This window comes from Rhinatrema bivittatum, chromosome 1 (genome assembly GCF_901001135.1).
Source record: "Rhinatrema bivittatum chromosome 1, aRhiBiv1.1, whole genome shotgun sequence".
In the NCBI taxonomy this organism is placed as follows: domain Eukaryota; kingdom Metazoa; phylum Chordata; class Amphibia; order Gymnophiona; family Rhinatrematidae; genus Rhinatrema; species Rhinatrema bivittatum.
In genome coordinates, this window is record NC_042615.1 from 19,234,069 (window position 1) to 19,261,694 (window position 27,626).

The 27,626-nt window shown below is 44.2% G+C and overlaps 1 protein-coding gene across 3 annotated transcripts in view; it reads left to right on the forward strand.

Moving 5' to 3' along the window:
* Window positions 1-27,626, forward strand: part of ABHD18 (abhydrolase domain containing 18) — a 238,741-nt gene that overhangs the window by 14,213 nt on the left and 196,902 nt on the right. For all 3 annotated transcript variants that reach the window (XR_003854765.1, XM_029590941.1, XM_029590850.1), the window contains exons 2-3: window positions 13,618-13,726; window positions 20,617-20,701. Coding sequence is in view for 2 of the 3 variants with exons in the window: in XM_029590941.1 (XP_029446801.1) it covers window positions 13,635-13,726; window positions 20,617-20,701 (177 nt within the window). In the remaining variant the exon portion in view is untranslated. The remainder of the gene's footprint in view (window positions 1-13,617; window positions 13,727-20,616; window positions 20,702-27,626) is intronic.

Sequence of the window (27,626 nt, forward strand, 5' to 3'; positions counted from 1 at the left end):
AAAATCATCCATTGTACCTGGAGACTGGAGGGTGGCCAATGTAACCCCAATATTTAAAAAAGGCTCCAGGGGCAATCCGGGTAACTATAGACCAGTGAGTCTGACTTCAGTGCTGGGAAATATAGTGGAAACTATTCTCAAGATCAAAATCGTAGAGCATATAGAAAGACATGGTTTAATGGAACACAGTCAACATGGATTTACCCAAGGGAAGTCTTGCCTAACAATTCTACTTCATTTTTTTTTTGAAGGGGTTAATAAACATGTGGATAAAGGTGAACCGGTAGATGTAGTGTATTTGGATTTTCAGAAGGCGTTTGACAAAGTCCCTCATGAGAGGCTTCTAAGAAAACTAAAAAGTCATAGGATAGGAGGCGATGTCCTTTCATGGAATACAAACTGGTTAAAAGACAGGAAACAGAGAGTAGGATTAAATGGTCAGTTTTCTCAGTGGAAAAGGGTAAACAGTGGAGTGCCTCAGGGATCTGTACTTGGACCGGTGCTTTTCAATATATATATAAATGATCTGGAAAGGAATATGACGAGTGAGGTTATCAAATTTGCAGATGATACAAAATTATTCAGAGTAGTTAAATCACAAGCAGATTGTGATACATTACAGGAGGACCTTGCAAGACTGGAAGATTGGTATACAAATGGCAGATGAAATTTAATGTGGACGAGTGCAAGGTGTTGCATATAGGGAAAAATAACCCTTGCTGTAGTTAACACGATGTTAGGTTCCATATTAGGTGCTACAACCCAAGAAAGAGATCTAGGCGTCATAGTGGATAACACATTGAAATCGTCTGTTCAGTGTGCTGCGGCAGTCAAAAAAGCAAACAGAATGTTGGGAATTATTAGAAAGGGGAATGGGTGAATAAAACGGAAAATGTCATAATGCCTCTATATCGCTCCATGGTGAGACCGCACCTTGAATACTGTGTACAATTCTGGTCGCCGCATCTCAAAAAAGATATAATTGCGATGGAGAAAGTACAGAGAAGGGCTACCAAAATGATAAGGGGAATGGAACAGCTCCCCTATGAGGAAAGACTAAAGAGGTTAGGACTTTTCAGCTTGGAGACGGCTGTGGGGGGGATATGATAGAGGTGTTTAAAATCATGAGAGGTCTAGAACGGGTAGATGTGAATCGGTTATTTACTCTTTCGGATAATAGACTAGAGGCACTCCATGAAGTTAGTGTGTGGCACATTTAAAACTAATCGGAGAAAGTTCTTTTTCACTCAACGCACAATTAAACTCTGGAATTTGTTGCCAGAGGATGTGATTAGTGCAGTTAGTATAGCTGTGTTTAAAAAGAATTGGAGAAGTCCATTACCTGCTATTAATTGAGTTGACTTAAAGAATAGGCACTGCTATTACTAGCAACAATAACATGGATTAGACTTTAGTTTTTGGGCACTTGCCAGGTTCTTATGGCCTGGATTGGCCACTGTTGGAAACAGGATGCTGGGCTTGATGGACCCTTGGTTTGACCCAGTATGGCATGTTCTTATGTGTTGTTGGAATCTAGGAAACAGTCAACTAGGCGCAATTATGGGTTTAAGTGGAAACACTATACCAACTGGTGCACATCTAATAAAATTCCCCACTTGGACTGTTCCCCGGATCAACTCCTGGACTACCTTTATACATTATATGCTTCGGGCCTCGCGATCGCCTTGATTAAGAGTTCATCTTAGTGCAATTGCGGCTTACCATAGGCTGTACCAGTATCAGCCCATCTCCACTCACCCATTGGTGTCTCATTTCATCAAAGGCCTCATGCATCTTCGCCCACCAATCGCTAAACCACCAGTGCCATGGAACCTGAACGTAGTATTGGAACAACTAATGTTGCCACCATTTGAGCCCATGGACTCGGCTCACATAAAATACTTAACCTGGAAAGTGGTATTCTTAACAGCAGTTACTTCTGCAAGAAGAGTCAGTGAATTGCAAGCCTAAGTTCATTACGCTCCCTATCTACAGTTTTTCCACCAAAAAGCAGTTCTTTGAACTCATCCTACTTTCCTTCCAAAGGTAATATCACAATTCCATTTAAATCAAATGATAGAATTACCAACATTCTTTCCCAAGCCTCATTCCAGTGACAGGGAGCTTATGCTACCCACGCTTGACTGCAAACGGGCATTAGCATATTACAAAGAAAGAACGCAATCTGCTCAACGTGCTTCTCAACTTTTTGTTTCCTTTAATCCTAAAGCACCAGGGCTACTGGTGACCAAACGAACAATATTTAGCTGGATAGCACAATGTATAACCTTTTATTATGACAAACAAGGTCATACTTTACCCATGTTTCCAAACGCTCATCAAGTTGGCTTGTTACGGCGGTTACTACTCCAAACCAAATAAGCCTGATACTTCACTTTCAATGCATATCCAGCATAGCTCTCTGCTTCAACGGCAGGGGAGAAGAAAAACTGATACTTCACGCATAACCAGCATAGCTCTCTGCTTCAATGGCAGGGGAGAAGAAAAACTAATACTTCACGCATATACAGCATGGCTCTCTGCTTCAACGGCAGGGGAGAAGAAAAACTGATACTTCACGCATAACCAGCATAGCTCTCTGCTTCAACGGCAGGGGAGAAGAAAAACAACCAATAAGGGCTGAATAACATAGTCTGGGTAAAACAAGCATGGGTGTAGCTTGCTTATTGCAGCGGTTACTACCCCTAACTAATCAAGCTTGATATTTCACTTGGATGCAGCTCCATCACTGCTCTCTACATTAATGGTGGGGGTGGAAGGGAAATAGAACCTAAGAGCTAAGAGAAACAGATAAGTATGAGAAACAAAATGTGTGAAGCTTGCTGGGCAGACTGGATGGGCCGTTTGGTCTTCTTCTGCCGTCTTTTCTATGTTTCTAAGTTAGAGCTATGGCAACATCCATAGCACATCTTCGCCACGTTTCACTAGTAGACATCTGTAAAGCGGCTACGTGGTCATCTCTTCATACCTTCACTTCTCATTATTGCTTAGACCAGCAATCAATAACTGATGCGAAATTAGGTCGAGCTGTACTGCAGTCCTTATACATGTAAACAAAAAACATAGAACTTATGCAGTGCAACAAAGGGCCGACTACCATTCCAAGACCACGCTCAAAATGGTCTCAAGTATGACAGCGTGATAGGGAGCTTTGGACTCCCATGACAGCATGGCTAATTCAGCCCTGCTATCAACGGAAACACCGTTTATGGCAAGCAAACTTGCTTTTACATCCTTATTGACTAACAGAACTCAGATTATAAAGATTGGCGATAAGGTATCCTCATGATAAGTGAAAACCAGGGGTGCTACAGAGGTCATTCTTGTCCTCTCTCTTCAACATTTATCTGAGCACAATTGGTAAACCTTTTCAGAATCTGGATGTTCAGTATTTCATATACATGTATTATTTGCAATTTTGTTTTATTATAAGGTTCAGATGAAGGATTCCCTGAAAAAATTTTTAAAGAATGTATAGAAGAGATACCCAATGGGGTTAATTGGAGGTTAGGACTGAATGTTAAAACAAAAACAAAGCCGAGCGCACCATACTCAATCGGCCTGCTAGTTCTTAAAACTGCAGGGTTTTTTACATTTTTTTTTTTTTTTAAACATTCAGTCCTAACCTCCAGTTAACCCCATTGGGTATCTCTTCTAAGAACATAAGAAATTACCATGCTGGGTCAGACTAAGGGTCCATCAAGCCCAGCATCCTGTTTCCAACAGAGGCCAAAGCAGGACAAAAGAACCTGGCAAGTACCCAAACACTAAGTACTTAGTACTAAGACATTCTTTAAATTTGTTTCAGGGAATCCTTCATTTGAACCTTATAATAAAACAAAATTGAAAATAATAAATATATATGAAATACTGAACATCCGGATTCTGAAAATTTTACCAATCGTGCTCAGATAAATGTTGAAGAGAGGACAAGAATGACCTCTGTAACCCCCCTGATTTTCACTTATCATGAGGATACCTTATCGCCAATCTTTATAATCAGAGTTCTATTAGTCAAGAAGGATGTAACCATCTTAATACTATAGTAGAGATCCCTAGCCCCTGAAATTGTTCTAATAGCTCATGAGTCGAGGTCGTATACTGCTGATATATTCAGCTGTACCAGTAGTATTGTTACCCTTATTTATTTCTCCATGCAAAAAATCAAGTACCGATAGCAACAAAGGTTCACTTCCACCATTTTTTCAAAACTCTAGTTAATGAAAGGATAATGAAACCATTATATCCTTGCTATGTGCTTCATGCAGAGTTGAGTAAATTGCCAACCCTATGGGCCCTCAACAGGTACCTCCAGCGAGAAAAGTTCAAGATGGTCACCTTGGGTTCGCTTCTTCCTCTTCTACAAAGAGGAGACTGGCTCTGCTCTCTGGACTTCCAGGACGCATACACCCACATTGCGATAAGTCCAGTTCATCGCAAATACCTGAGATTCCTAGTAGGCCTCAAGCACTATCAATAACAAGTGCTTCCATTCAGCCTAGTGTCTGCTCCACGAGTCTTTACAAAATGCTTTGTAGTCGTCGCAGCATTCCTCAGGACACCAGGTGTTCACATCTACCCCTATCTGGACGACTGGTTAATCAGGGCTCCCACTCAGCAAGCTGCCTTGTCGTCCCTCAATCTAACCTTACACACTCTAATTTCAACTACGACAAATCCTACTTAGTCCCATCTCAAACCTTATCATTCATTAGGGCAGACTTGGACACCTTACAGGCAAAGGCTTTCCTGCCTCAACAACGAGCACTAACCATCTTGTCTCTTTCTCACCAACTGCAGTCTCAGCACGCTGCGACTCCTCGCCAATTTCTCATCCTTCTGGGTCATATGGCGTTCTCAGTCCATGTCACACCAATGGCCCGCTTGGCCATGAGGCTCATGCACTGGACTCTGAGGTCTCAATGGACTCAACCTATTCAGCCTCTGTTGACCATTGTCCACATCACCGACTCACTCCATCTGTCCCTCGCCTGGTGGAAAAATCAGAACAATCTCCAGGGATTGCCCTGCCAGGTTCCGCATCCTCAAATCATTGTCACCACCGACGCTTCCAACCTCTGGTGGGGAGCCCATGTAGCCGATCTGCAAACACAAGGCTCTTGGTCTCCAGAGGAAGCCAAACACCAGATAAATTTCCTGGAACTTCGAGCAATAAGATATGCTCTCAGGACTTTTCAGGATCGCCTGTCAAATCAGGTCATCCTAATTCAGACGGACAACCAGGTGACCATGTGGTACATCAACAAACAGGGAGGCACAGGCTCCTTCCTTCTGTGTCAGGAAGCTGCGCAGATTTTGGCGGAAGCCCTCTCCCATTCGATGTACCTCAGGGCCACCTACTTGCCGGGAGTGGACAGTATGCTGGCAGACCAGCTGAGTCGCATCTTTCAATCGTACGAGTGGTCTCTCAACCCCTCAGTAGCGAACTCCATCTTCCAACAATGGGGATATCCTCAGATAGACCTCTTTGCTTCCCCTCAGAACCACAAATTGGAAAACTACTGCTCCCTCATTCGCAGCAAACGCTCTCAGCCTAGAGACGCATTCTCCCTCTCATGGGCAACCGGCCTGCTTTATGCATTCCCTCCACTTCCTCTTCTCTCAAAGACTCTCATGAAGTTGTCAGGACAAGGGAACCATGATCATGATAGCACCTCACTGGCCACGCCAAGTGTGGTTTCCAATATATAAGGATCTCTCCATCTGCAGGCACATTCCCTTGGGAAAGGACCCGCTCCTGATCACTCAAAACGACAGGAGCCTACGCCATCCCAATCTTCAAGCCTTGTCCCTGACTGCATGGATGTTGAAAGGTTAATACTTCAACCACTTAACCTTTCAGATCCAGTTTCCTGTGTCTTGATTGCTTCGCGAAATCCTTCCACGAGAAAATCTTACTCTTACAAATGGAAAAGGTTCTCGTCATGGTGCTCTTCTCAGTCCCTTGACCCTTTTCCTGTCCAATCCCGAAGTTTCTGGACTATCTTTGGCATTTGTCAGAATCAGGTCTAAAGACCTCTTCCATCAGAATGCATGTCAGTGCGATAGCCGCCTTCCATAAGGGTATTGGGGATGTTCTTATATCAGTACAATCCCTTGTAACACGCTTTTTAAAAGGCTTGCTCCATATCAAGCCTCCATTACGTCCTCCGGCCCCTTCTTGGGACCTTAATCTAGTTCTGGGTAGGCTCATGAAACCACCATTTGAGCCTCTTCACTCTTGTGACCTCCGTATCTCACATGGAAAGTGATTTTCCTTTTGGCAATCACTTCAGCACGCTGAGTTAGTGAATTGCAGGCCCTGGTTACCTATCCGCCTTGCACTAAACTTCTGCAGGACCGGGTGGTACTCCGCACTCACCCTAAATTCTTACCTAAGATAGTCTCGGATTTTCATCTAAATCAATCCATCATACTATCTACCTTTTTTCCCAGGCCCCATGCCAACCCAGGAGAACAGGCTCTGCACACCCTTGACTGTAAATGGGCTCTAGCTTTTTACCTAGACCGTACAGCGGCCCACAGGGAAAGCACTCAATTGTTCGTCTCTTTCCACCCTAACAAGTTGGGAAAGCCTGTGGGTAAGCAGACTCTCTCCTCCTGGTTGGCGGACTGCATATCATTTTGCTATCAGCAAACGAGCATTCCATTTCAAGACCGTGTTAAATCACGTTCTGTGAGGGCCATGGCGACTTCAGCAGCACACCTACGATCGGTGCCGCTTCCGGACTTTTGCAGGGCTGCCACCTGGCATTCTCTCCACACCTTTGCAGCCCGCTATTGTTTGGACAAAGCTGGAAGACAGGATTCCATCTTCGGCCAGTCTGTCCTTCGTAACCTGTTTACAACATGACGTACTAACACCCTTCTGCCTGCCCAGTGGGGTTCAGGATGCCCTCTCCCAAATTCCACCCCAGTTGTTGTGCCTGTTGCACGCCTTTGGGTACATTTGGTGCAGGTTCGGACATCCTCAGCTTGGTACTCACCCATATGTGAGGACTACCATCCTGCTTGTCCTGTGAGAAAGCAAATGTTGCTTACCTGTAACAGGTGTTCTCACAAGACAGCAGATGTTAGTCCTCACGAAACCTGCCCGCCGCCCCGCGGTGTTGGGTTCGTAACATTTATTATTTTTATTTTTCAGCACTGCCTGTAGCTTTCAAATAAGACTGAAGGGGGACCCCTGCTGGCTGCAGGGTTAGTGCCATGCTGGGCATGCCCAGTAGGGGCCAGTCAAAGTTCTGGAAACTTTGACTGAAGGTTTTCGTGATTGGGCTCCATCCTGTGATGTCACCCATAACATCCTGCTGTCCTGTGAGAACACCTGTTTACAGGTAAGCAACATTTGCTATATGCCCCATGAGACCATATAACATTAGACCTGTTTCCAGTAGGTCTAAAGTTATGCAGCTAACGTAGCCGGATATACCCAATATTCGGCTAAGTTAGCTGGATAATGGGACCCCTCCCCAGAATGCCCTCAAAATGTCCCTTTTATATCTGGCTAAATTATAGCCGGATAATAATATATTTTTCCCCTCGATAGCAGGGCTGAATTAGCCATGCTGTATGGGAAGCGCTGCGATCCCGGGTAGGCGGAGTTTCTCTTAGTTAACCACAGAGTTTTGAACTCTGTGCGTCTGCGCGGTCGTCTTCCCGCGCGGTTCTCTCACCTCTTCAGTTTCTTTTCTTCCGCGAGCCGTTCACACGCGGGGTTGTTTTCTCTTAGCGAATTTCTTATCTGACTGGATTTTTTTCGCCGCTATTTCGCATTTTTTCACAAGATTTCACATCTCAGATAGCTCCGAAGCCATCCGGATTTAAATATTGTCAATGTGGCAAAATTATGTCCATCACGGATGGACATAATTATTGCTACATTTGTCTAGGCCCCGATCACGATCAAAAATCATGCCGGGACCGTGGCAGGATGTCGCTGAGGGCCCAGCGGCACCGGGCCATGAAGATGGAAAGGCTCCGCTTAGGATCTTTGGCTCCACCACCATCCTCCATCCATTCCTCGCCGGGACCAGCGAAATCGGGTAAGCTACACCCGAAGAGAGCATCCTCGCTGGGACCAGCAGGACGTGAACCACCCGAAAAGAAATTAAGGCCAGGGTCTCACACACCCTCAGAGCCTCGTTCAAAAGCCGGGGATCCGGCGGGTGAGCCACGGTGCAAAGTATCAGAGAGTACTTTTTCAAAAACGGCGCCATCTGCGCCGAAATCGCACCACGATGCTTCAGGAACGAAGCACGGACACGGCGCATCGAAGCGTCATTCAAGGCACAAAGCATCTGCGAAGCACGGAGCACCTTAGACACAAGGGACAGTTTCAATGCACAGAGTTACGGTGCACGGAGCAGATACGGCGCAAAGCCCATTCCACGATGCACCTACGGAGCATATATTGATTAGGGATGCTCCAACAACATATGGTGCCAAAACAATGCACTTACAATCAAGTGTATCACAAAAGCATCAACAGAAGTCTTCAAAATCAAGAAGTTCATCAAAAATATCATCAACTTCTGAAATTGATATTCAAGGCCTCTCATCATCGGGATCTTCTCCTAGTGGTAGCTCCTTCGTGAGTCTCTCATCACTTTCCAGAGAGAAGAGACGTTCTTCTTCATTACAAATACCATTAACAAAACGTATTCGACCTTCCCCGGTTATACCTCCTCAAAGTCAATCTAAAGGACAGGTACCAAAAGATATTTTGCTTGTGGCAATTCCAACACGAATCCCAAAGCAAAAGATTCACATTCCTCCACAAGGTACTTTGTCTGCATCAACTATGACGAAAATCTCAGATATTCTCTCCTCTTTTTTCCAAGAATTGGAAACCACAAGGGAATTACCACCTCAGCATTCTCCAGAAGATTCTCCTGAATCGCCTACAGGGTTACAACCTCTAAAACCCGCAAAAGATGATAGCATGACTCAACCCATCAGCCCAGGCTCTCCGGAATCAGTCTATTCCGAAACTTCCTCAACGAGTATGCCATCTGACCCTCAGGAAGGTTTACCTGAATCATATTCTCCTCCGGAGGATCTCACTTATTCAAAATTTGTTGAGAAAGTAGGCAGTCTTCTTCAAGTAGAAACGGGAAGAATTCCTGATCCAAGAGCTGAAATGCTCGGTATCTTAAAGATCTTCGAATCTCCTCCCGAGCCCACCGCTCTCCCACCTCATTCGGTATTAGAAAACCTACTCTTCAAGATTTGGAAGACTCCTTTCTCATCACCGGCTACCTCTAGAAAAATTGATATCAAATATAGGATGCGTAATTCAGTAATTTACGAGTCTGCCCAACTACCACACCAATCAGTGGTAGAATCAGCCTTATCCAAGGCAAAACGAAATAAGTTGCACTCAAATACCCCACCGGGCAGAGAAAATAAATGCCTTGATGATTTTGGAAAAAAGATCTATCACTCCTCTATGCTTACGAATAGGATACAACATCACCAATTTTACACCACGCAGTACTTATTTGAAACACTCCAAAAACTGCATCCACTGTGTATATCGGAAGACAACACACCACATCAGTCTTTCTTGGACATGGAAGAAGGACTTAGGCATTTATTACGCTCTAATTATAAATAATTCGAATCTTCAGCAAGAGCGTCTGCTTCAGCTATTGCGGCCAGGCGTATGGCTTGGCTTAGAGCCAGCACTATTTGGACAGATGTCCATGAGAAGTTGGCCGACATCCCTTGTATGGGTGACAATCTCTTTGGAGATAAATTCGGAGATATAGTATCACATTTGAGAGAACAAAGTGCAGTGGTGCAATCTCTCACCACTCCTACAGATCCTCAGAAGTCGCAACATCGATTCTACCCTTACCGTCGTCGGTATTATTCGAGACCTTACAACAGACCTTATACGCAGTATAGGTCTCAACAGTACGTACCTGCGAGAAACAATTACCAACTCTTCAGCAGAAACCTACTTCCTCTTTTTGAAATTGATGCAGCCACCACAAATACCTGCTTTCATAGGAGGACGCCTTCAATTTTTTCTCCAAAATTGGGATTCCATCACTTCAGATCAGTGGGTACTCAACATTATCAAAAACGGTTATTCTCTGAATTTTCAATCCACTCCATCTCTTCCTCATATTCCTCCGAAGAGGATGATATGCTCCCATTCCACATTCCTAACAGCGGAATTGAACAACCTACAGATTCAACAATCGATACAAATTATCCCCTTTCATCAACACCAAGGATTTTATTCCCAATATTTCCTCATTCCAAAGAAGTCGGGCGGCCTACGACCCATTCTAGATCTCCGACTTCTCAACAAGCACAAACAGAGGGAGAAATTCAAAATGACTTCTCTCAAAAATATTCTACCACTGATTCAGCCCAACGACTGGCTATGTTCCATCGACCTGAAGGATGCATATTCCCATATACCAATTCACCCGTCTTCGTGGCGTTACCTATGTTTCCAAGTTCAGAATATACATTACCAATACAAAGTTCTCCCTTTTGGTCTATCTTCAGCCCCAAGAGTATTCACCAAATGTCTAGCAGTGGTGGTGGCTCACCTCAGAAAACTTTCGATCCAAATATTTCCTTATCTGGACGACTGGCTAATAGTAGCATCGGACCAATCTACACTGAAAGAACACACGATACGCACGATCAAATGCCTTCAGAAGTTGGGATTTCTAATCAATTTCAAGAAGTCTCACCTACAACCGACTCATATACTTCAGTTCATAGGTGCTCTCATACACACCGTCAAACAGAGAGCATACCTTCCCCAGGACAGGATGCAGAACATACAATCATTGGCACACAACCTGCTTCACAGAAACAGAGCATCAGCACACCAGGTGCTTCAGCTTCTCGGTCATATGGCAGCAGCAATCTATGTGGTTCCCCACACCAGACTCCACATGCGTCTGTTGCAATGGGGATTAAAAACTCAGTGGACTCAATACACACAACCACTCAACACCAGGATTCAAATTACAAACGCAATGAAAGAGGACATTTGATGGTGGCTCCCTTCCAAGAATCTTTCCTCGGGTGCTCCATTCCGTCTACCACCTCACCGAATCACTCTGACCACAGATGCCTCCAACAAAGATTGGGGAGCACATCTGGGCGAACTGAAAACTCAAGGTCTGTGGACCCCTCAGGAATCTACATACCAGATCAATCTCCTGGAGCTGAGAGCCATATGGCTGGCACTTCAAACGTTCTCGGATCAGATAAGGGGATCAAGCCTCATGGTATATACAGACAACCAGGTATCCATGTTTTACATAAACAAGGAAGGAGGGTCCGGTTCCTGGACTCTGCTAGGAAGCAACACGAATTCTGCATTGGGCAGTCAAGGCCCAAGTATCAATTCAAGCAACATATCTTCCAGGTCTGGACAATGTGACAGCAGACCGTCTCAGTCGGATTTTTCATCCACACGAATGGACCTTAAATCCACAGGTGGCACAAAAGATCTTCAAACAGTGGGGATTTCCCATAGTAGACCTCTTTGCCACGGAAGCAAACAGACAAGTCCAAACCTTTTGCTCAATTTACCCCAGCAATCAAAGGATAGCTCCAGATGCCTTTCTCATTCCATGGACACCCATCCCACTCATTTCTCGAACAATTCAGAAATACATCCAGGACGTATCAGACATGATTCTAATAGCCCCGGCATGGCCGAGACAGCCCTGGTACGCTTATCTCTTGAAACTCTCCATTCATCCACCGATATCACTTCAAAACCTTCCACATCTTCTGACACAGGAAGAGGGGGCTCCTTACTTCACTCCATGAACCAATCACTTCATCTCACAGCGTGGAGATTGAAAGGCAAATACTAACTCCCTTAGGGTTATCTTCTCAACTAGAGGATATTCTTATTGCATCATGTAAACCTTCAACCAGACGTAACTACAAAGGAAAGTGGCAACGCTACTTGGACTGGTGTATTCCAAAGAACATAAACCCTTTCTCATCCACAGCCACTCAATTGCTACAATACCTACACACTCTCTACGAAGCAGGATTAGCCACCACTTCGGTACGAGTTCATATCAGTGCTATAGCAGCCTTCCGTGATCCTTTTAATAACCTCCCAATGTCTAACCATCCGTTGATTTCTAGATTTATGAAGGGAATGATCCGACTTTGTCCACCAGTGACTAAGCCTCCAATTCCATGGGACTTAAATGTAGTACTTGAACAACTAATGTTTCCGCCTTTCGAACCATTAGAATCTAGCCACATCAAATATATGACATGGAAAACAGTTGCCATAACTTATGTTGCCATAACTTATGTTGCCATAACTTATGTTGCCATAACTTCTGCAAGGAGGGTCAGTGAGTTACAAGCCTGAGTTCATTACTCCCCTTATCTTGAATTCTACCATGACAAAGTGACCCTTCGTCCTCACCCTTCTTTTTTACCTAAGATGGTAACATCTTTTCATCTCAACCAAACCATAACTCTACCTATTTTTATGCCAAAACCACATAATAATGATCGTGAAAGACTCTTACAAACGTTGGACTGTAAAAGAGCGCTGGCCTACTATAAAAACAGGACTCGATCAACTGCGAGACCTTCTCAACTATTCCTTTCCTTTAACCCGAATGATCCTGGTCAATCGGTCTCAAAAAGGACTATAGCCAGCTGGTTATCACAATGCATACTTTTTTGCTACAACAAACGCTCCATCAAACTACCCTCTAAGCCTCAGTCGCATCAAATTCGCGCCACTGCAGCATCAGTTGCACACTTAAGTAAGGTTCCATTGATTGATATCTGTAAAGCGGCAACATGGTCATCACTTCATACTTTCACATCGCATTATTGCCTCCAACAGCAGACTACCTCTGATGCAGCACTGGGCACAGCAGTCTTATCACTAAAAAGAACATGAGACTGTCTACCACTTCAAAGGTTGATGTCCTAACCTAAAAACAATAAATATACAAGGACACAACTGGATAGCTGGGGACTCCCATACAGCATGGCTAATTCAGCCCTGCTATCGATGGGGAAAAAGCAAGTTTGCTTACCGTAAATGGTGTTTCCATAGATAGCAGGATGAATTAGCCATGCTGACCCACCCACCTCCCTAGACAGTCTCGAACAGTCAGACACACCTCCTAAACTTACCTCTCGCTTGGCTGCAAAGAAACTGAAGAGGTGAGAGAACCGCGCGGGAAGACGACCGCGCAGACGCACAGAGTTCAAAACTCTGTGGTTAACTAAGAGAAACTCCGCCTACCCGGGATCGCGGCGCTTCCCATACAGCATGGCTAATTCATCCTGCTATCTACGGAAACACGGTTTACGGTAAGCAAACTTGCTTTTATTTTAGTGCATCTTTTATGTAGTAGTGCAATAACATTTAAATATGGGAAATAAAAAGGCACATCAGGAAATAATACATTGGCATTCAAGAACATTTTTTGGAAGCTTAAACATTTTAATGATTTCCTGCTGGGATTTGTGTTCTCAAAATGGATTAAAATGCAATAAAGTCCTAATTGAAAAATTTACCTTTTATTATATTTTTTTTTCTTCCAGATGTTTGATTGCTGCTAATGGGTGTTAGTAAGCTGGATGTATTATATAGAAGATTACTTCTCACTAAACTTTTTATACAAGGATGGGGGAAACCGGAAGATCTCAAAAGGTTTGGCATTGTCAGTTTTTTTTATGCAGCTTGTCAATTCATTGTACATAAATCAATAAATGCTTTATTTACTAATTACATTTATAACTTATCCCAGGACAAGCAGGATGCTAGTCCTCACATATGGGTCTCCCTTCAATCTTCGTTTTTCCGCGCTGCAGTTAGCATTGTGGTGAAGGAGCCCTGTGTGAATTCTTCACACACCTACTCTGAGAGTTAAAGTTAAAAAAAAAAAAAATCTCTCATTTCATCTCCTACATAGGGGTCTTCCTACTCTACTGGCCGGTGAGTACAATTTTTCCCATTTCGATCCGGGTTAAAGTAATTTTTTGGTCAGAAGACCATTGACAGCTGTCCGACCTTCACCATGTCCACGGGCTTCAAAAAATGCCCGAAATGTCCTCGCACAATGTCTATCACCGACCCGCATGTCGAGTGTGTTCTGTGCCTGGGAGAGTCGCACGATGTTTCTTCCTGCTCTCAATTTGCTGAAATGACCCCAAGGGCAGGAGGACCCAACAAAAGATGGAACATCTCTTCCATATACAGCTTATACCATCGACGTCGACTCAATCGTCTCCGGCTGGAGCGTCTAAAAGATTGGTCATCCGCAAATGTCGCATTGTCTGCGCCGGAGACCGGCTATCACCAACTCCATCCGCGACATCGGTGAAATCGACATCCGGGCTTGAAAAAGCCACGGAGCATAAACAAAAGTGTCATCATAGGCATCGACGGACGTCGACGCCAGAGGCCTTACTGTTACCAAGAGAGCCATCGCCAAAGAAATCTTGTCTGCAAGAGCCATCAAGGCCTTCTACTCAGAGGCGATCCCCCACCTGCAAAGGTGCTGGGCATCAAGCTACTACAGGGATCTGTGGAAGTGCCGATGATGCCTTCTCTGCCATCACCTATAGCTGCTTTGACCTCACCAGCTATCAGGGAGGAACTGGACGGATTTATCTGCCAGGCAGTGAAAGAAGAAGCTCTCCGGGATCTTCATCCATCAACACCGCTGGAGCCTGTGCTGTCACCGATGCCTATGCCTGCTCCGATGCCGGTACTGGACTTTTCAATATTCCAGCCTCTGATCTCAAAGTTCGATGCCCTAATCGGAGCTCTTCCAGTGCAGCCTATTACTCTGATTCAAGTCGGTGATGATGATGCCTCAGGGACTTCTCTACCTTCTGAACCCCAGCCAGGACCCTCTGGACTTTCTTGACCGAGAATCCCAGTCTCTCTGTTGATACCATTCTTTTCCCCACAAAAGCCACAGATACCATTGTTGCCTCCTCATGTTTCTCCTCCAGGATGCCTTCCATCAGACTCTTGGGAAGACAGGGACACTGACACATCTTCAGAAGACATCCTATCTGAGCCGTCCCCACCTGAAGACAGAAAAAAGTCACCCCCAGAGGACTTATCTTTTACCAATTTTGTAAAAGAGATGGCTGACACTATTCCTTTTAAACTAGTGTCAGAAGAAGATACCAGACAAAAGACCTTAGAGGTTCTACAGTTTGTGGACCCTCCTAAGGAGGTACTAGCAATTCTGGTACATGAAGTCCTAGTAGACCTACAACACAGGTTGTGGGAACACCCATGCTCAGTACCAACGGTTAACAAAAGGATGGATACCACATATCTGGTACAGCACATTCCTGGGTATCAGAGGGCCCAACTTCCACACCAATCTGTGGCGGTAGAATCCGCTCAGAAAAAATCAAAGAGAATATGCCCTCGTTCATCAACCCCACCTGGCAAGGAACAAATGTTCTTGGACAGAAAAGTCCTAAGCAGAAAAGTCTTTCAAGGCTCAATGCTTGTTTCCAGAATAGCGTCATATCTGCTTCATATGACGCAGTATCAGCATAATCTCTGGAAACAAATGCAAGAACTATCTGAGACTCTGCCTCAGCAATATCAGGATTCAGTCAATGACATCATTCACAAAGGTTTGGAAGCAGGCAAGCACAAGGTCCGTGCTGCTTATGACAATTTTGAGACCTCTTCATGGGTAGCGGCAACTGGTATCTGTGCACGCTGTTGGGCCTGGCTCAAAGCTTCTGACCTCAGGCCTGAAGTTCAAGAGAAGCTGGTAGATCTACCTTGTGTAGGTGATAACCTTTTTGGAACAAGAGTTCAAGACGCCGTAGCCCAGCTTAAAGAACACTCTGAAACTCTGTGTCAACTGTCTGCTATCCCACAAGATACGTCATCTGTCACATGTTGCACAGCACGTAAGGACACCAGAAAGCCCTACTATAGACCACGTAGGTACTATACTGCAGCACCCTGTGTTAGAGCATCCAGACCAGTGCAAACAACCCAGCCTAGACAACCGAGAGCTTCTAGGCCTCAACCTCCTCCTCAAACCGGCCCGGCATCAGGCTTTTGAAAACCAGCCAGAGGGCAGCAGCCACTCCACCAACCCGAACCCAGAGGTACCAGTGGGAGATCGGGTCTCTCTCTTCCAGCCCCATTGGTCAAACATCACAACAGATCAATGGGTACTATCAATTATAACACAAGGTTACCATCTGATTTTTCTCACAGTACCAAAAGACTCCCCACCAAAGTCTCTTTGGATACACAAGGATCATACCACTCTTCTGCAAGCAGAATTATCCACCCTTCTGAGAGCCAGGGCCGTGGAACTAGTTCTCCGACTTCAGCAGGGCAGAGGATTCTACTCCCGCTATTTCCTCATTCCAAAGAAAACAGGAGGCCTACGACCCATCCTAGACCTCTGAAATCTCAACAAATTTCTATGGAAAGAAAAATTCAGGCTGGTCTCCTTAGGCACCATGCTTTCCCCTTCTTCAGACAGGAGACTGGCTCTGTTCTCTGGGTCTACAAGATGCTTATGCTCACATTCCAATATTCCCTCCTCATCGCAAGTTTCTGCGTTTCCTAGTGGGTCATCAGCATTACCAATACCGGGTCCTGCCATTCAGACTTAACTCAGCACCCAGCATGTTCACAAAGTGCCTAGCGGTAGCAGCGGCTCATTTGCACAAGGAAAGTGTACACGTTTTTCCTTACCTAGACTGGCTCATCAGAAGCCAATCAAAACAAGGAGCTCTCACCTCTCTCAGGCTCACAATCAATCTGCTCCACTCGCTGGGATTTCTAATCAACTACCAAAATCCCACCTCATTCCATCTCGCCTACTGCAATTCATCAGAGCAGAGTTGAACACCATAATGTCAATAGCGTTCCTCCCGGAAGACCAGGCGGAGACACTCTCCTCATTAGCAAACTCTCTGCGTTTAAAGAAACAGGCGACAGCACATCAATTTCTAACTCTGCTAGGCCACATGGCCTCCACAGTTCGTCACTCCTATGGCCAGATTAGCAATGAAAATAACCCAATGGACATTAAGATCACAGTGGATGCAAGCCATTCAACCGCTGTCGTCCCCAGTTCAAATAACCCACCAACTACGTTCGTCTCTCCTCTGGTGGGCGAGCAGGAACAACTTGCGCAAAGGCCTACCCTTCCAACAACCAGTTCCATAAGTAACTTTAACTACAGATGCATCCACCTTAGGTTGGGGAGCACACATAGGTAATCTCCAAACTCAAGGTACTTGGACAAAACTCGAAGCAACGTTTCAAATCAATTTCCTGGAGCTTTGAGCTATACGTTATGCTCTACATGCATTTAAGGACTGCCTTTCACACAAGACTGTTCTGATACAAATGGACAACACAGTTGCCATGTGGTACCTGAACAAACAGGGAAGTATGGTCTTGTATCTCCTTTGTCAAGAAGCTGCACAGATTTGGGACTGGGCCCTGATACATTCCATGTTTCTCCGGGCCTCTTATCTGGCAGGAATTCACAACTTATTAGCAGACCGTCTCAGTCGTCAATTCCAACCTCACGAGTGGTCCTTGGATCCCTTAGTAGCGACCAGGATATTTCAACGTTGAGGTCAACCAACGATGGACCTCTTTGCATCCGAGCTGAATCACAAAGTGGACAGATTCTGCTCTCTGCACAAACAAACCAACCAGTTAGCCAGGGACGCCTTTGCTCGCCCCTGGAATTCAGGTCTTCTGTACGCGTATCTCCCGATACCGCTAATAACTAAGACTCTAGTGAAGCTGCAATAGGGCAAGAGGTCCATGATACTCATAGCCCCGTATTGGCCTCAACAAATGAGGTTCCCCATGCTTCTCAATCTCTCGATCAGGAACCCGATTCGCCTGGGTACAGCTCCCACTCTCATAACTCAGGATCAGGGCAGATTGTGCCATCCCAACCTTCAATCCCTATCTCGAATGAACAGCCTGGATGTTGAAAGCTTGATCCCTCAACCACTCAATCTTTCAACTAATTTCTCTCAAGTGCTTGTAGCTTCACGTAAGCCTTCCACACGAAAAAACTATAGTTCGAAGTGGAAAAGATTCAGTATTGACTCTTTTTCCTGCCCCATAACATCTTTGTTGGACTATCTCTGGCACCTTTCAGACTCTGGTCTCCAGAGATCGTCAGTAAGGGTACACCTAAGTGCAATCTCAGCTTACCATCATACAATAGGGGATGCACCGATATCAGTGCAACCCCTTGTTAGTAGGTTTATAAGAGGTTTAATTCATCTAAAACCCCCTATATGGCCACCAGTCACAGATTGGGATCTTAATGTGGTACTAACAAGGCTCATACGTTCACCTTTTGAACCCATGAATTCCTGCGATATTAAACTTCTTACATGGAAGTCTATATTCCTAATAGTCATTACATCTGCTAGAAGAGTTAGTGAGTTACAAGCACTTGTCACATACTCAACCTATACAAAATTCCTACATGATCGAGTGGTACTCTGTACACACCCAAAATTCCTTCCCAAGGTAGTTGAATTCCATTTGAATCAATCCATAGTTTTGCCGACGTTCTTCCCAAGACCTCACTCTCACCAAGGTGAGAGGGTTTTGCACACCTTGGACTGTAAATGTGCACTTGCATATTACCTGGATCGCACTGCAGTACATAGGAAATCCACTCAACTCTTTTTGTTTCTTTTGATAAAAACAAACCTGGTAAAGCAGTGGGCAAACAAACTCTCCCCAACTGGCTTGCAGATTGTATAGAGTTCTGCTATGAAAAAGCAGGCCTTTCTCTCCAAGGACGAGTCAAGGCGCACTCAGCACGTGCAATGTCAACCTCAGTAGCACACTGTCGTAGCTGCAACATGGAGTTCTCTTCACACCTTTGCAGCTCATTACTGTTTGGACAAAGAAGATGGCAAGATAACTTATTTCCAGCATAATCCCAACTCCTTCTACATCCAACCTGCTGTGATTTTAGGCTGCCTCAATTTTTCCAACAGTACTCTAGTTGTTGTACCCATTGCACAAGTTGTTGCTGTTGGTCCACTACAAAATGACTCAGCCTGTAGCTTGCTAATCACCCATATGTGAGGACTAGCATCCTGCTTGTCCTGGGATAAAGCTGTCCTGGGATAACACCATGTAATAGGTGTTATCCCAGGACAGCAGGATGTAATCCTCATGAAACCCACCCGCTACCCCGTGGATTTGGGTCCGACACGTTTTAGTATTTTATTTTTGCTAATGCTTATTGCTATACACTGAAGGGAGACCCCTGTGGCTCGAGAGATCATGGCATGCTGGGCATGCTCAGTGTGCAAGTCAATAGTTTCTAGAAACTTTGACAAAGTTTTCCGTGATAGGGCTCCGTCCAGTGACATCACCCATATGTGAGGACTACATCCTGCTGTCCTGCGATAACACCTATTACAAGGTAAGCAATTTTGCTTTGCCTTTCCCAAAGCTCAAGGTGAGGTAGAAAAGAATTAAAATTACAAAAACATTTGCTAAGTACAACATTTTAGATTTGTTGTGATGGTGGAGTTAAGGTCTGTTGATTTTACTGTTATAGACAATGCAAAACATTTATGTTGTAGCAGTTGGCATATAATTAATTGTCATTAAACAGGTTTTCTATTGCTAAGCAAGATATCCATAAGAGAATTTTTTTTTAAGACCAGCAGCTCAAGCCACACAAGTGAGTCATGTAATCCGATAATATATGAAACACTTTAAATAGGATCCCATCATGCTTTACATGTTAATTGTAAAATATACATGCAGCCACTTCTTAGGTGGATGAATGGCCAACACCTTTAACACTTGTCCCAAATAAAAGCTTTCAAGGAACAGAACAAACAGTGATAATGATCAGTTTCATCTGAGTGAAGCAAGTGTTGGTGCCTTTCTCGATTTTCCTGGAGAGTCAACAGTATTAGAGATTTGACCCAGTTCACTGATGTGGTTTAATCCCTGAATTGCATCTTAAAGAACATAAGAACATGCCATACTGGGTCAGACCAAGGGACCAACAAGCCCAGCATCCTGTTTCCAACAGTGGCCAATCCAGGCCATAAGAACCTGGCAAGTACCCAAAAGCTAAGTCTAAATCCATCTTGCTCCTACCTGGCTACTAGTCAAAGGCAAATTAATATACTATATTCTGTAGTAACAAGTTCCATTTTTATATATTTGTAAGGTTAAATTCTCATGTAATAAACAACCATGACAGAAGTAACTTGTGCCAAATGACTTGCATCATGTCATAGGATGCTGTGTCTCAAAACAAAGAACATGAGGGTTAAAATGAAAATCAGGTAATACAAACAACAGATGTTAATAAAAATGATATAAATATTACAATATTAAAGCATGTTAATGTCTTATTTTGGAAATTACAAGCCCAGTCGCTCTGGAAAACCTAGCTGCTCAGTTGTACAGCTTGTGTTGCTGTCTGTAAATGAGGCCATGCTCTAAAATGCAAACAGTGTACAATTGCTGATTCAAGAATGATTCTGAAATTAAATTTTTGTATATACCATTTTTTCCAGAATATTTGAATTTAGAAAGATTATTGGGAATAGAGAAAAATGTCAGCATCTGGTTCCACAGGACTATCCAGTGTCCATTGACAAGGTAAAAACTTTCTTGTACCCTGCAAGCAAATGAAACGCATATCCTAGGATGAGGTAGAATTATGGGAAAGTTTTTGTTCACGTGCAACAGGTTGGTTTTTTTTGTCAGCACCCACTGCAGCTCACCCTTGTGGCAGAGTTGAATCCTGCTTTGCCTTAACATATTAAATAAAATTAGTTAACATTCATAATGGCTACCAAAATGGTATTCAAAAGCTGGAATGAAAAAATATTAAGCAATTAATGCTTCAGTCTAGATATGAACTGGACACACAACAAACCCTGCAGAACAAACAAACATGGTTCTTTCTTCCCTACGTTTTTTTTGCCTGTTTATTGTAAATATTTTTTTCCTGCAGATAAGCGGGCTGAATTAGCCATGCTGCCTGGGAACGTCCTCTAGGTGGCAGAGCTTGTCAAAGCACACAGAGTTCTGCTATGTGTGTCCTCTCCCATGTGGCTCCCAGCTTGCCTCAGTCTTGATCTTCTGCATTGCAGGCTGCACATGGAGCTCCTACACTGTTAAATAATAAGATACTCTTTTACGTTTTTGATGATTGTAAAGCTATATATTCAAGATGACGTCAAAACAGAATTGCCTTTATATTAACTATAAGAACTATATTAGAATCCCAACATTCATGAATTTCTTATGTATTTCAAAGACGACCTTCATAACACCCTGAAGTATTATTGGGCATTACTGCTCCATTATTAAACTGCTAAAGGGCCATTTTCAGGGCTGGTGCGAGGGGATTTGGCGCCCTAGGCGAGCCTTCTCCCTTGCGCGCCCCCCCCCCCGGGCTGCGTCGCCACCCCCCCAGTCTCGGCCCCGACTCCTACCTCATTCTCAATCACGCCTACCGACTGTGTGGTTTTCTGGGTCACAAGCAGGTTAGGCACTGCTCGCGGCCTGCCAAATCTCCACTCCTCATTGCCACCGCTTGCGGCCCCATATGGCTCGCACCCAGTGGTGCACCAAGGGTCTCCGGCGCCCGGGGGTCAATGCATTTGTGTGCCTCTCCAGCATCCCCCCCCTTAATCCTATTGTACTAATGCTTAAGATCACAGAAAATCAGTGGCGTCTCTAGACAGAAGAATTGTTGGAGGAGGGGGGGAGTCAAAATGACATTTCTTCATCACACCCACCTCTATAGCATGGATCCTGCTTTAAAATTGGTTATATAAAAAAAAGTGTTGTTAATGTCCAAAGGGTCTTCTGCGTAATTTTAAAAAGCTGGCCAGTTTCACACTATAAAATTGTTTGATAGTCTCATTCAACTAATTCTATATGGCTATTAAAAGTGAAGTCTGGAATATATAGGAAGGAACAGAATGTCAATACAAATCCTGCACTTCCAGTTCTGTAACTCTGTGCATCCACTGAAATTCCCCCAAACAATGGAGCTTGGATGTTTCCCTTACAGCTCATCATACTAAAAGCTATTTTCAAATTCTGGTGTCACCTCATAGTAACAGCAGCACAAACACCTTCCACTGCCAGGCACATTGTGAACTAACACACAACCCCACAAAAGAGACACTCAAAATCTATACTGCAAGGACTCAAACAACAATAACCCTACCTGTGAAAAAACAAGGGTAAATATTACACTGGGTCCTAGAATACCAATGCACCACCTACTGAGGAAACAAAACAAACCCGATTGCTATAGATCCCTATACAGACACTATATGCTAGCAGAATTTCTCATCATGGTCATACACACAGAGCAGAGACAGACCCTCACCAAATACAGAATAAAACCACATAAAGGAGAAATAGAAATGTGCAGACAAAAACTGAACTGTAAAACACATCATGCCAGACTCTATACAGTGTAACAATGGAAAAACAAAAATTTCACCATTCCTCGTGAAACAAATCAATAAAATCAAGATATATAAATCATTAATCATAATTATAAAATCATACAAATAAAATAATTTCAAAACAGCTGATGAATAGAATATCCAATAATTAAAGACTCATGCAAATTTTGAAAGCTTTACCAAACACCAATAAAATATTTCAAACAGCAGACACATCACATATTACCCAATAATTAAAATGGTAGTCAATCAAGAAAAATGAACTTAAAAAGCCACCTTTACTTACCCTCTCCAGCAGTTCTCCTACTCCTTTCCCTTGCAGGCCATACCAGAAGCAGCAGTAGCTGCTGAGGCTGTCCTCACAGTCCTCTTCCTTAGGGACCACAACCAGTCTCTTCTCTCTCTCACACATACACACACCAGTCACACCCTCAGGACCAGTTTCTGTCTTTCACACACCAATCATCTCCCCAACCAGTCTCAGTCTCAGTCTCTCTCTCTCTCTCTCTGGCTAGTCTCTCTCAATCACACAATGCTCTCGCTCTCTCTTACTTACACACAGGCTTTCACTCACACACATGCTCTCTCTATTTCACTTACAAACAGGCTCAATCACACACATGTTCTATCTCACAGCCACAAGCCAGCCAAAAACATGCTCCATCTCTCTCGCACACACACAATGACACACACAAGCACCCTCCGATTCACATATACACCACACTCATACAGAAGCACCCTCCCTGTCTCACATACAATTTACACTCTCACAGAAGCACCTTGCTTTCAGACTTGCAGCATTTTTTACTTTTACTAAAAGTGAAAGTGATGATCCCAATCGTTAAATAAGAAAACCACAATCCTATCAGAAGGCGAAATGACACCCTTCCTTCAGGTTATGTCCTTCCAAGGGACAGCCACCCACACCGTACAGCTTCTCTTGTTTTACGCTTTCAGGCAATAAAGCAAGTGTCTTTCTTCAAACTATCAGTCATATGATTATTCATGTGGGTGAAGCTTGCTGGGCAGACTGGATGGGCCGATTGGTCTTCTTCTGCCGTCAATTCTATGTTTCTATATGGAACAGAAAGACATCCTTAGTCATCTTCCCTTTTAAATGGGAAGATTCCAGTCTTAGTCATTTAAAAATATACATTTTCTAAAGGCTTAGAGAAAAAAAAGCAAAACCATTTCAGGTTCTATTCTAGTCTTCATGCTTAAATTATACTTAAAAAAAAAAAAAAAAAAACCCCACCTGGCATCAGTATCTTAAATTTGTGATTTTGCTGAGATGAACATTTTAAATACTTTAATTTTTTTTTGCTTTAGTATTTGTCTCTACCCACTTTAAGTTAAATTTTATTTTCCAGAAGAGGGATGCTTAAAATTCAATAATTTTATCTTTCATCCAACTTTTCAAAAGTTCAGGTATATGTATTATCATATTTCATTTTTTTAAACTGGCAGATTCCTTTCTCACATACACACACACTCACAGAAAGAAGATCAGCGCCGAGACTTAGGGGGCGCCGCGGCAGGCAGCCAGCTCCCGACTCGCCCTGCCTCCCCCCGAGTGTCACCCTCCTGACACCCCCCTAGTGGTCCAGCGGAGGTCCCGGGAGCGATCTGCCGCTCCCGGGGCCTCGGCTGCCACTAAGCAAAATGGTGCCGGTGGCCTTCAGCCCCTACCATGTGACAGGGACTAACGGTGCCATTGGTTGACCCCTGTCACATGGTAGGGGCTGAAGGCCACCGGCGCCATTTTGCTTAGTGGCAGCCGAGGCCCCGGGAGCGGCAGATCGCTCCCGGGACCTCCGCTGGACCACTAGGGGGGTGTCGGGAGGGTGACACTCGGGGGGAGGCAGGGCGAGTTGGGAGCTGGCTGCCTGCCGCGATGCACCCTAAATCTCCGCGCTTGGTCTCCATCTAGGCGAGTCGAAGGCTGGCAGAATTTTGAAAGGGCACTTTTTGCCCTTTCAAAATTCTGCTGCCTGCCACGGCGCCCCCTAAGTCTCGGCGCCCTAGGCACAGGCCTAGCTCGCCTAGTGGTTCCGCCGGCCCTGGCCATTTTTAATCATTGGTCGTGTACTGTCCAACACTCAAATATTTTTTCTTTTTTTAAATTATATTAAAACTCTGTTATCATAATGCACAGTAATTTTAAAGCATTTGCTATTCGCCAATGTTAGGTACTTCCCTTAAATGGCGGAGCTCAGTTCAGCTCTATTCAGTATGAGTTCGAATGTTCCTCTTGAGGAGATAGTAGAGCTCGGTCCAACATGATCCTGTTTCACATCCCAGCTGCCTCAGGGACCTCTCTGATATCAGGTTTGTATTCCGGTACTCTGGGTTTCAAGGGATTATTTCTCGATTTTATTTCATATTGATTTCGTCCATGGGTGTTATCATTATGTCCCCGCGGTATTGGAGATACCTCCTACTACACCATCTACCTAGTCTCACTTTTATACACATGGCCGTGATTTGGTCTGGAGGCGGGCTGTTCATGATTGTGTGCAGATGATTTCAACTGAGATTATTTGAGTTTGAGAGTGAATTCACATGAACTGTGTCCATTCTATTTCTCAGTTGAGCCCATAGGGAGAAACGATACGTAATTGAAAAATCCAGCGCTGTTCTTGTTAGCAAAGCTGCTTCACCCTGCCCCCTCTGTGCCAGTGTTTTGGAATGTATTCTAGGATGGTCCATGTCAGGTCCATGAAACTGTGTTGATGATCCAAAAAATGAGCCACTAGTGGTGCCTCCATTTTTCCAGTTTTTTAGCAGCTTTTGTGCTCTGTTAATCTAGTTTTAATTAGCCTCTTAGTCATTCCAACATATATCAGCTTGCAAGGACAAAAAATTGCATATACAACATAGCTGTCTTGGCAAGAATTTTTCTGGTAGGTTTATTTGGCGACCCGTGGCTAATCAGATGGTGGTCTTGGAAGATTTCAAGATGCAGAGACTGCAGCCCTTACATTCAATCATTGGTGGGGGTGTGCTAGTAATTTTTTTTACTAGCAAGTACAACGTGATTTTTGACGTTCGAGCCTCTGCTATATGTAAAACGTTTAGGCTCTTTGAAAATCGGATGCATTGTTTGTAAAATTTTCCAATGGTCTCGGATGATCTGGCTTATGTTAGCGGACTTTATGGTATGTCTTAAGCCCATGGTCTGTCGTTGAGTTGTCTCGGCTGACGCCCCTTTCAGAAACAAATAATCTCTATTTGCGTACAGTGCCCTCCAATACGCCTTTTTCACGTGGGGGATAGGGTAGCCTCTCTGTATAAACCGATGAGCCATTCCTATGGCTTGATGTTTGAAGTCAGCTTTATCCGTGCATAGGTGCCGCAGTCTCAAAAATTGTCCCACTGGCAGATTCTTTTTAAACTCAGTGGGGTGAAAGCTGTCAAAGCGCAACAGGTTATTTCTTTCATTTTCTTTGCGGTGAATACTGGTACATATTCTAGTGCCCTGTTTCATAATAAGGATATCCAAGTATGCAATTTGTTGTTTGTGATAATTAACGGTAAACTTCAAAAATGAATCAAGGGAATTGATCTATGCAAAGAATTCAAGGAGTTTGATTTGAGAGCCATTCCAGATCAACAGGACGTCATCTATGTATCTCCTCCGTTTGAAGCAACACTCATTCAGAATTGTGAATGGCAGAAATATATGCTTTGCTGGAGGAGATACATAGATGACAATGAACAGCGCTGGATTTTTCAATTACATACCGTTTCTTCCTATGGGCTCGACCTAGAGTTAGAATGGACACAGTTCATATGAATACACTCTCGAACTCAAACAATCTCAGTTGAAATCATCTATACACAATCATGAATAGCCCGCCTCCAGATCAAATCACGGGTATAAAAGTGAGACTAGATAGGTGGTGTAGTAGGAGGTATCTCCAATACTGCGGGGACGTAATGATAACGCCCGTGGACGAAATCAATATGAAATAATTCCTTGAAACCCGGAGTACCGGAATACAAACCTGATATCAGAGATGTCCCTGAGGCAGCTGGGACGCGAAACGTGATCACGTTGAACCGAGCTCTATCTTCTCAAGAGGAATACTCAAACTCATACTGAATAGAGCTGAACTGAGCTCCGCCATTTAAGGGAAGTACCTAACATTGGCGAATAGCAAATGCTTTAAAATTACTGTGCGTTATGATATAACACAGAGTTTTTATATAATTTAAAAAAAAGAAAAAAATATTTTTGTGTTGGACAGTATATGACCAATGATTAAAAATGGCCCTTTAGCAGTTTAATAATGGAGCAGTAATGCCCAATAATACTGCAGGGTGTTATGAAGGTCGTCTATGAAATACATAAGAAATTCATGAATGTTGGGATTCTAATATAGTTCTTATAATTAAAGGCAATTCTGTTTTGACGTCATCTTGAATATATAGGTCCTACACTGTTGCCATTTTTTGGCTACAAATTTAATTACTGTGCTGCAAAACAGCAAAGTGATAATACCAAGGTCGCCTGGTTTTAAGTTTTGCCAGTGTGGCAAAGTGATGTCTGTAACGGATGCCTGGGGCCAGACCATGACCCATCCAGCTGCAGGGACTGTGGCCGCATGTCTCCAAGAGTGCGCAAGCAGCGGATAGCGAAGATAGAGAACCGGAAGCAGGCAGCGACAGGATCCTACGCTCCAGAGCCATCTCGAGGATCCACGCTGTCCTGTCCGGGGCCCAGCTGGGAAACCCCGAGACTGAGGTCAAAAAGGGCCTCATCAGCAGGCCCCTCAGGTGACCTAAGGGCCCTGCAGAAGCACGCCCATGCTGTCTCAACACAGGGAGCGCCAGAAGATCCGCAGCTTCCACAATCCAGGCAAGTCTCGGGCGATGCAGACACATCGACACACAATTCCACGCCGATGCACATGCGTCGAGGCATAAGAAATACGACGCAGGATCAAGGCACCGACGCAGGGATCCATCCCTGAAACACTATGCATCAGCGAAGAGTGCATCGAAGCATGGCAGACCCACAGACCATCTGATCCCATGTATGTCTCCGGCAAATAAGGGCTTGTCACCTACAGCTCAGCCACCAGCCTAGC